Below are 10,150 nucleotides of genomic sequence, written 5' to 3' on the forward strand. Positions count from 1 at the left end.
GTGCCTGTAGTCCCAGCTACTGGGAAGGCTGAGGTGGGAGGATCACTTGAGCATGGGAGGTTGAGGCTGCAGTGAGCCATGGTCATGCTGTTAGCGTCACCGATGTGCCACAATGTAGCAGTCTCTTGCAGTCCAAGGTATCACCCAAAGTTCTTTGTCTCACAACCAAGAAAGTTGAGTGTGGACACGAAGGGTGAAGTTGGAGCAAAAGTTTAATAAGCAAAAGAAGAAAGCTCTCTGCTGCAAAGAGGGGACTTGGAAGAGGGTTGTCATTTTTACAGTTGAATTCAAAGGCTTTTATAAGAAACTGATGAGGGCTGGCTATTCCATTTGCATAAGGCATGAATATGTGGTAGCTCCACGCTGTCCTCCTAGTTAGCATGCGGGTCCTAAGCTTGAATTTCTCTATATTCCTTTGTTCCCTTTACTGCGCATGTGTCAGGGGATGGAATTTTCCATTGTGGGCATGTCTGGGCAAGTCACCTGTATAGCTTTTTTGTTTGTTTGTTTGAGACGGAATCTCGCTCTGTCGCCCAGGCTGGAGTGCAGTGGCACCGCCATCTTGGCTCACTACAACCTCCACCTCCCAGGTCCTGGTTCGAGCAATTCCCCTGCCTCAGCCTCCTGAGTAGCTGAGATTACAGGCACGTGCCACCATGACCAGCTAATGTTTGTATGTTTAGTAGAGATGGGGTTTCACTATGGTGGCCAGGCTAGTCTTGAACTCCTGACCTCGTGATCCGCCCGCCTCGGCCTCCCAAAGTGCTGGGATTACAGGCGTGAGCCACCGCGCCCCGCCCTGCATAGCCTTTCTTATCTGTGCAGCTGTGGGCATGTCTTAGGCAAGCCCCGCTGTGCAAGTTCCCTTATCTGTGCCTGCAAGCTGTTCTTTTGTTTGAAAGAATTCAACCAAGGACCCACCCTAACTGTGTGCCTGACCAGTTTCTTCCTTTCTCCTCTTTCAATGTCACTGCCCTCCACCTGGGTCACAGAGCAAGACTGTCTCAGAAAACAAACAAACAAAAACAAGCATTGGTGAGGATGTAGAGAAATTGGAAGCTTTGTGCATTGCTGGTAGGAATATAAAATGGTGCAGCCATTATAGAAAATCATATGGGCCAGGGAAGGTGGCTCACACCTGTAATCCCAGCACTTTGGGAGGCCGAGGCAGGCAGATCACCTGAGGTCGGGAGCTGGAGACCAGCCTGACCAACATGGAGAAACCCCATCTCTACTAAAAATACAAAAATTATCTAGGTGTGGTGGTGCATGCCTGTAATCTCAGCTACTCGGGAGGCTGAGGCAGGAACATCGCTTGAACCTGGGAGGGGGAGGGTGTAGTGAGCCAACATCATGCCATTGCACTCCAACCTGGGCGACAATAGCAAAACTCTGTCTCAGAAAAAAAAAAAAAATCATAAGGTGGCTCCTCAAAAAATAAAAAAATTTCCACATGATCCAATAATTTCACTCGTGGATATAGGGTATATACCCAAAAGAAGTGAAAACAAAGACTCAAACAGATGTTTGTACACTTGTGTTCACAGAAGCATTATTCACAACAGCCAAAAGGTGGAAGCAACCCAAGAGTCCATCAAGCGATGAATGAGTAAACAAGATACAGTTTATCCATACAATGTAGTACAATGTAGTACTATTCAGTCTTAAAAAAGGAAGAAAATTCTGACATGTGGTACAACATGGATGAACATTGAGGATATTATGCTAAGTGAAGGAAGCCAATCACAAACACAACTGCTGTGTGATTTCATTTATATGTGGTACCAGATTCATAGAGACAGAAAGTAGAATGGTTGCTGCCAGGGTCTGGGTGAAGACTAGGGAGTGAAGATTTAATGTTTAATGGGTATAGAATTTCAATCAGAGAAGATGAAAAAGTTCTACACATGGATATTGGTGATGGTTGCACCATTCGGCAACGCAAATGTGCTTAATGCCACAGAATAGTATGGTTAAAAATTGGTTTAAATGGGGCCGGGCATGATGGCTCATGCGTACAATCCTAGCACTTTGGGAGGCCAACGTGGCTGTATCACTTGAGCTCAGGAGTTTGAGACCAGCCTGGCCAACATGGTGACACCCCAGCTCTACTAAAAATATAAAAATTATCCAGGCGTGGTGGCACCTGCCTGTAATCCCAGCTGCTCAGGAGGCTGAGGCAGGAGAATCGCTTGAACCTGGGAGGCAGAGGTGGCAGTGAGCCAAGATCGCACCATTGCACTCCAGCCTGGGCGACAGACAGAGTGAGACTCCGTCTCAAAAAACAAACAAACAAAAAGGTTAAAATGGTAAACTTGGGCCAGGCATGGTGGCTCACACCTGTAATCCCAACACTTTGGGAGGCTGAGGTGGGAGGATCGCTTGAGGTCAAGAGTTTAAGACAAGCGTGGGAAAGATGGTGATACCCCTCCTCCCTTCTCTAAAAAACATACAGAAATTAGCTGGGCGTGGGGGCAGGCACCTGTAGTCCCAGCTACTCAGGAGGCTGAGGCGGGAGGATTGTTTGAGCTTGGGAGGTCAAGGCTGCAGTGAGCCATGATGGCACCACCGCACTCCAGCCTGAGTGACAGAGTAAGACCCTATCTTGAAAAAAAAAATTATGTTGTGTGTATTTTACCAAACTTTTTTAAAAGTTAAAAAAAGAAATATTTAGGGTTTCAAGGTGACAAAATTTCATATTTGATTATAATGGACAGGTTGGGGGTGGAGGAGAGAGAATAAACAATTTGCAGGAGACCTCCCAGATTTCTGGTGTGGTCAACCAAGTTCATGGTAAAGTTATTTAATAAGCTACGTAACACTAGAGGAGAAACAGATGTTGAGGTGAAAGGATGTGTTCCATTTTGGAGCTTGGGGTGCCTATAAGTCATCTAGGTGATATCTAGAAAGTAGATGAATGTCGCGTTTGGGTCTCACCAAACTCATCAGGGTAGATACGATAGATTTTTTTTTTTGAAACGGAGTCTCGGTCTTGTTGCCCAGGCTGGAGTGCAGTGGCGCCATCTCAGCTCACTGCAACCTCCGCCTCCCCGGTTCAAGGGACTCTCCTGCCTCAGCCTCCCAAGTAGCTGGGATTACAGGTGTGTGCCACCACGCCCGGCTAGTTTTTTGTATTTTTTAATAGAGATGGGGTTTCACTGTGTTAGCCAGGATGGTCTCGATCTCCTGACCTCGTGATCCACCCGCCTCAGCCTCCCAAAGTGCTGGGATTACAGGCGTGAGCCACCGCGACTGGCCAGAGATGATAGATTTTTGAGTCATTTGTTTCTAAAGAGTAAAAAAAGCCATAAAATAAGATGTCTGCAAGGCTCTTGTATCGTTCGAAGCGCGAGAGCAGAGCGCGCCAACAGACAACATGAGGCTGTGTGGAACAACACGCTCTCTCAATAAGCGCCTGGGTGCTGGTGGACTGAGGCCTAAAATGGCGTCAGCTCCAAGTGAGTCCGGGGCAGGGGTTTTATAGTCCTCTGTAAACAGGCAGTGTCCCAGTCTGACGTGTCTGCTATGTAGTACCCGTACGGCCTCCCTCTCAATCTTCCGGGGTATGTGTCCTCCAGCCAGCTGTCTTCCTGCTTCTGCTATCTTGCTGACGCACGCTGCTGGTACAAGTGGCCTTGAGCCTTGGCACTGGGCCTGAGTAAGGAGGAGTTATTCATTCCCTTAAGCTTTCAGGCCCCGGGGAGAATCTTTCAATGTCCATGGTTGAGGGTGAAGGTGAGAAGAGTAGAGACTTAGGACCATCTCTAAGAGCTCGAACATATAAGGGTCAGGCAAAGGAAAAAAAGCTCAAGAGGAAACTAAGAAGGAGCAAGCAGAAAGAGGAGACTATGGTTCCAAGCAGCCAAGAGAAGCAAGCATCTCAGAAAGAGGAAGCAATCACAGTATAGAAAAATCAATTAAGATCTGAAGAAATGCCCCCTGTATTTACCAACAAGAAAGCTGTGGAGCGGCGGGGCTCAAACGGGCCCTGAGGCCTTGCGGCCGCCCGGGACTCCCCGCCAAAGAAGGGACCGTCGGTGGCGTCTGCGGCCCCAGGAGGAGCTCATCCGCCAGCCCCCAGGAGCAAGACCAAGACCGCAGGAAGGACTGGGGCCACGTGGAGCTGCTGGAGGTGCTCCAGGCGCGGGTGCGGCAGCTGCAGGCTGAGAGCGTGTCGGAGGTGGTGGTGAACAGGGTGGATGTGGCGCGGCTCCCAGAATGTGGCAGTGGAGGTGGTAGCCTCCAGCCACCCAGGAAGGTCCAGATGGGGGCCAAGGATGCCACCCCGGTGCCCTGTGGCCGCTGGGCAAAGACTGGAGAAGGATAAGTGGACCCAGCAAATGCGTATGCAGCGGTTGAAGGCGAAGCTGCAGATGCCATTCCAGAGCGGGGAGTTCAAGGAGCTGACCAGTCGCCTGCAGGTGGAGCCCCGGCTCCTGAGCAAGCAGATGGCCGGGTGCCTGGAGCACTGCACGCGCCAGGCCCCCGAGAGCCCCTGGGAGGAGCAGCTGGCCCGGCTGCTGCAGGAGGCCCCTGGGAAGCTGAGCCTCGATGTGGAGCAGGCCCTGTCGGCGCAGCACTCGCAGGCCCAGCTCTCAGGTCAGCAGCAGAGGCTCCTGGCCTTCTTCAAGTGCTGCCTGCTCACTAACCAGCTGCCCCTCGCCCACCACCTGCTGGTCGTCCACCACGGCCAGCGGCAGAAGCGGAAGCTGCTCACGCTGGACATGTACAACGCCGTGATGCTTGGCTGGGCGCGGCAGGGTGCCTTCAAGGAGCTGGTGTATGTGTTATTCATGGTGAAGGATGCCGGCTTGACCCGGGACCTGCTGTCCTATGCGGCTGCCCTCCAGTGCATGGGGAGGCAGGACCAGGACGCCGGGACCATCGAAAGGTGTCTGGAACAGATGAGCCAGGAGGGGCTGAAGCTGCAGGCACTCTTCACCGCCGTGCCCCTGTCTGAGGAGGATCGGGCCACTGTTCTGAAGGCCGTGCACAAGGTGAAGCCCACCTTCAGCCTCCCGCCGCAGCTGCCGCCCCCGGTCAACACCTCCAAGCTGCTCAGGGACGTGTATGCCAAGGATGGGCGTGTGTCCTACCCGAAGCTGCACCTGCCCCTGAAGACCCTGCAGTGCCTCTTTGAGAAGCAGCTCCACATGGAGCTGGCCAGCAGGGTGTGCGTGGTGTCGGTGGAGAAGCCCACGTTGCCAAGCAAGGAGGTCACGCACGCGCGGAAGACCCTGAAGACCCTGCGGGACCAATGGGAGAAAGCACTGTGCCGGGCGCTACGGGAGACCAAGAACCGCCCAGAGCGCGAGGTGTACGAGGGCAGGTTCTCACTGTACCCGTTCCTGTGCCTGCTGGACGAGTGCGAGGTGGTGCGGATGCTCCTGCAGGTCCTGCAGGCGCTGCCCGCCCAAGGTGAGTCCTTCACCACCCTGGCCCGGGAGCTGAGTGCGCGCACTTTCAGCCTGCACGTGGTGCAGAGGCAGCGGGTCAGTGGCCAGGTGCAGGCGCTGCAGAACCACTACAGGAAGTTCCTATGCCTGCTGGCCTCCGACGCCGAGGTGCCCGAGCCTTGCCTGCCGCGGCAGTACTGGGAGGCGCTGGGGGCGCCCGAGGCCCTGCGGGAGCAGCCCTGGCCCCTGCCAGTGCAGATGGAGCTGGGCAAGCTGCTGGCGGAGATGCTGGTGCAGGCTACGCAGATGCCATGCAGCCTGGACAAGCCGCATCGCTCCTCTCGGCTTGTCCCCGTGGTCTACCACGTGTATTCCTTCCGCAACGTCCAGCAGATCGGCATCCTGAAGTCGCACCCGGCCTACGTGCAGCTGCTGGAGAAGGCCACGGAGCCCACGCTGACCTTCGAGGCGGTGGATGTACCTACCCATGCTTTGCCCCCCGCTGCCCTAGACATCGCCGCACTCTGGTGCCTTCCTGCTCAGCCCCACCAAGCTGATGCGCACGGTGGAAGGCCCCACGCAGCACCAGGAGCTGCTGGAAACCTGCCCGCCCACCGCGCTGCATGGCGCGCTGGACGCCCTCACCCAACTGGGCAACTGCGCCTGGCGCGTCAACGGGCGCGTGCTAGACCTGGTGCTGCAGCTCTTCCAGGCCGAGGGCTGCCCCCAGCTAGGCGTGCCGGCCCCGCCCTCCGAGGCGCCCCAGCCGCCCGAAGCCCACCTGCCGCACAGCGCCGCGCCCGCCCGCAAAGCCGAGCTGCGCCGGGAGCTGGCGCACTGCCAGAAGGTGGCCCGGGAGATGCACAGCCTGCGGGCGGAAGCGCTGTACCGCCTCTCGCTGGCGCAGCACCTGCGGGACCGCGTCTTCTGGCTGCCGCACAACATGGACTTCCGCGGCCGCGCCTACCCTTGCCCGCCGCACTTCAACCACCTGGGCAGCGACGTGGCGCGGGCCCTGCTGGAGTTCGCCCAGGGCCGCCCGCTCGGCCCGCGCGGCCTGGATTGGCTCAAGATCCACCTGGTCAACCTCACGGGGTTGAAGAAGCGGGAGCCTCTGCGGAAGTGCCTGGCCTTTGCGGAGGAGGTGATGGATGACATCCTGGACTCCGCGGACCAACCCTTGACGGGCCGAAAGTGGTGGATGGGCGCGGAGGAACCCTGGCAGACGCTGGCCTGCTGTATGGAGGTGGCGAACGCTGTGCGCGCCTCCGACCCTGCCGCCTATGTCTCCCACCTCCCCGTCCATCAGGACGGCTCTTGCAACGGCCTGCAGCATTATGCTGCTCTGGGCCGCGACAGCGTGGGCGCCGCCTCCGTCAACCTGGAGCCCTCGGATGTGCCGCAGGACGTGTACAGCGGCGTGGCTGCGCAGGTGGAGGTGTTCCGTAGGCAAGACGCCCAGCGGGGCACGCGGGTGGCACAGGTGCTGGAAGGTTTCATCACCCGCAAGGTGGTGAAGCAGACGGTGATGACCGTGGTGTACGGGGTCACCCGCTATGGCGGGCGCCTGCAGATTGAGAAGCGCCTCCGGGAGCTGAACGACTTTCCCCAGGAGTTCGTGTGGGAGGCCTCCCACTATCTCGCACGCCAGGTCTTCAAGAGTCTACAGGAGATGTTCTCGGGGACCCGGGCCATCCAGCACTGGCTGACCGAGAGCGCCCGCCTCATCTCCCACACGGGCTCCGTGGTGGAGTGGGTCACACCCCTGGGCGTCCCCGTCATCCAGCCGTATCGCCTGGACTCCAAGGGCAAGCAAATAGGAGGTGGAATTCAGAGCATCGCCTACACCCACAACGGAGACATCAGCCGAAAGCCCAACCCACGTAAGCAGAAGAACGGCTTCCCGCCCAACTTCATCCACTCGCTGTACTCCTCACACATGATGCTCACCGCCCTGCACTACTACAGGAAGGGCCTGACCTTCGTCTCTGTGCACGACTGTTACTGGACCCACGCAGCTGATGTCTCTGTCATGAACCAGGTGTGCCGGGAGCAGTTTGTCCGCTTGCACAGCGAGCCCATCCTGCAGGACCTGTCCAGGTTCCTGGTCAAGCGGTTCTGCTCTGAGCCCCAGAAGATCTTGGAGGCCAGCCAGCTGAAGGAGACACTGCAGGCGGTGCCCAAGCCAGGGGCCTTCGACCTGGAGCAGGTGAAGCGTTCCACCTACTTCTTCAGCTGACAGCCCACGAGCCTTGTGCCAGTGTGTAAATAAAGCTCTTTTGCCAAAAAAAAAAAAAAAAAGAAAAGAAAAGAAAAGAAAAGAAAAAGAAAGTTGTTGGTGAAGTGGAAGGAGCCTTTACCTGGTGTGGCGCAGGCAGCAGCCATGTTGTGGTGAATTGAGGAATGGGTAGAAAGTGAGACAGGAAGCGTAGACAGACCTTCAAAGAAGTTTGAGAAGACTAAGAAAAATAAATGCTCTCTATTCACCCAGATTCACCGTGCCAAGGGTCTTTTTTTTTTTCTCTTTTTTCTTTTCCTTTTCTTTGTGGTTTTTTTTTTTTTTTTTTTTTTTTGAGACGACGTCTTGCTCTGTCACCGAGGCTGGAGTGCAGGGGTGCCATCTCGGCTCACTGCAACCTCTGCCTCCCCAGTTCAAACGATTCTCTGCCTCAGCCTCCCTAGTAGCTGGGACTACGGATGTGCGCCTCCACCACGCCTGGCTAATTTTTGTATTTTTAGTAGAGACAGGGCTTCACCGTGTTGACCAGGCTGGTCTTGAATACTGGCCTCAAGTAATCCACCCACCTCAGCCTCCCAAAGTGCTGGGATTACAGGCGTAAGCCACTGTGCCCAGCTTCATTTTTCTATAATTCTTATTCTTATTTCTATCTTTCTCTCTCTCTTTTTTTTTTTTTTGCAATTTACTGAATCAGACCATTTGGGAGATGTACCAAAGGATTTAAAATTTAGACTTTGTTCAACAGTTTAAAATTCATTGCAGAAAAAAACAGCTTGGTGCTATGCATGATTTGATTTCAGAATTTCAGTTGACTTCATCTGCAGCTGCTCATGATAAAACTAATCAACAGACATAGGTCAGCTCTAGAGAGGAGGTTTTTGTCTTCTGTTTTGTTTTGTTAATTTCCATCTGAAAGCATTGTCTTCTCTGGTGCAAGCAGAAGCAAATTATCTTTTACTAGCAAGGTAAAGAGTTTTGTACAGAAACCTGAATTAACCAGCACATTTCTCGTTTTCGTGGCATCCAGTATGTCCTGGTGCCCTGGGTACCTGGATTTCTCATTCCTTAATATGCTTCTTTCCCTTACCTAAACAGAACTGTGTACTCCCTCTGACCTTCCCCCACCCTTTAACTTGCCTTGATTAGAGGTAATACTTACCATGACATTGTAATTGTTTTTGCATCAATGTCCTTTACAAGACTATGAGCTTGTTTAGGTCAGACACCATATTGCCTTTATAGTGCCTAGTGGGCCCTCAATAAATGAGTGAATAAATGCCATGGGCAGATAGGAAAGATCGACAGGCACTAGACCTGCATATGGGACCTGAAGTCTCACTGGGCAAAGCTTTCTTTCTTTCTTTTTTTTTTTTTTTTTGAGACTGAGTTTCGCTCTTGTTGCCCAGGCTGGAGTTCAATGGCTCGATCTCGGCTCACCGCAGCCTCCGCCTCCCGGGTTCAGGTGATTCTCCTGCCTCAGCTTCCCAAGTAGCTGGGTTTACAGGCATGTGCCACTATGCCCGGCTAATTTTTGTATTTTTAGTAGAGTCGGGGTTTCTCCATGTTGGTCAGGCTGGTCTTGAACTCCCAACCCCAGGTGATCAGCCCACCTTGGCCTCCCAAAGTGCTAGAATTACAGGCATGAGTCACCGCACCCAGCCTACTGGGCAAAGCTTTCTATGTGATGGTAAGAAACACTAAGCAATCTTTACTTGCCAAAAATTTAAAGAATTTAGGCACACATTGCCTTTTTTTGAGCATAGCCCACACCAAGCACTTACTATCTCTAATTTGATGCAAAGAAGAATTAACTGCAATCCAGGAACTGACCTAGCATTTTTACACATTTTAAAAAAATTGTCATAACTCCATGAGGTAATTTTTATTAGCTTCTGTTTTACAGGTTAAATAACTAAATTCGAAGAGGCTAAGTATATCCATGATCCTTGAGCCAGGAAGAGGCGGAACTGGCCTTTGAATCCACCCCTGCTTTCTCCTTCCACCATGTTTCCTATTATCACTACACATTACATATCTCAGTACGGAGCTATAAGGAACAAGGGACACTCAAGCATTACAGTAATTAGAATTTTCATATAATATTCCAGAAATCAGAGACTAGTTCTCTCCAGTTTCAGCCCTGAAATCGAAATACAGTAATGTTAGAAATAAAAATGTCTCTTGATTTTCCCCCAAGGAATTTCCCTCTCTTATCCATGCAGTGAGCATTAACAATTAATGGAAAATGCTTTCTAAACCTTATAGCATCGTTCTTAATATTTATGATGCCCACGAAACATACAAACATCTGTTCCGTAGAGTGATAGCTATTAAAGCATACTTAAGTGCCAAGCACTCTCTCTCACGTAGATGAGTCAATACTTTAAGCATTTGCCCCTCTGGAGTTATCTAAATAGCAAGGATTCCAAGAAGATGGGAAGAAGACAATTTTAGACTCAACTGAAGGAATACTACTTCATTTTATCATGGCTGAAAGTACACAGTAATTTTAAAT

The 10,150-nt window shown here is 52.6% G+C and overlaps 1 protein-coding gene across 1 annotated transcript; it reads left to right on the forward strand.

Annotated features, from left to right (window-relative positions):
* The first annotated feature begins 3,947 nt into the window (after positions 1 to 3,947).
* Positions 3,948 to 7,647, forward strand: LOC101143340 (DNA-directed RNA polymerase, mitochondrial-like). Its single transcript, XM_055386963.2, is given in 3 exon segments — positions 3,948 to 4,311; positions 4,313 to 5,876; positions 5,878 to 7,647. Coding segments are annotated over 3 exon segments (3,369 nt in total). The 5' UTR covers positions 3,948 to 4,264; the 3' UTR covers positions 7,636 to 7,647.
* Positions 7,648 to 10,150: the final 2,503 nt, after the last annotated feature.

The sequence above is a fragment of the Gorilla gorilla genome, chromosome 4 (genome assembly GCF_029281585.2).
Source record: "Gorilla gorilla gorilla isolate KB3781 chromosome 4, NHGRI_mGorGor1-v2.1_pri, whole genome shotgun sequence".
Taxonomy (NCBI): Eukaryota; Metazoa; Chordata; class Mammalia; order Primates; family Hominidae; genus Gorilla; species Gorilla gorilla.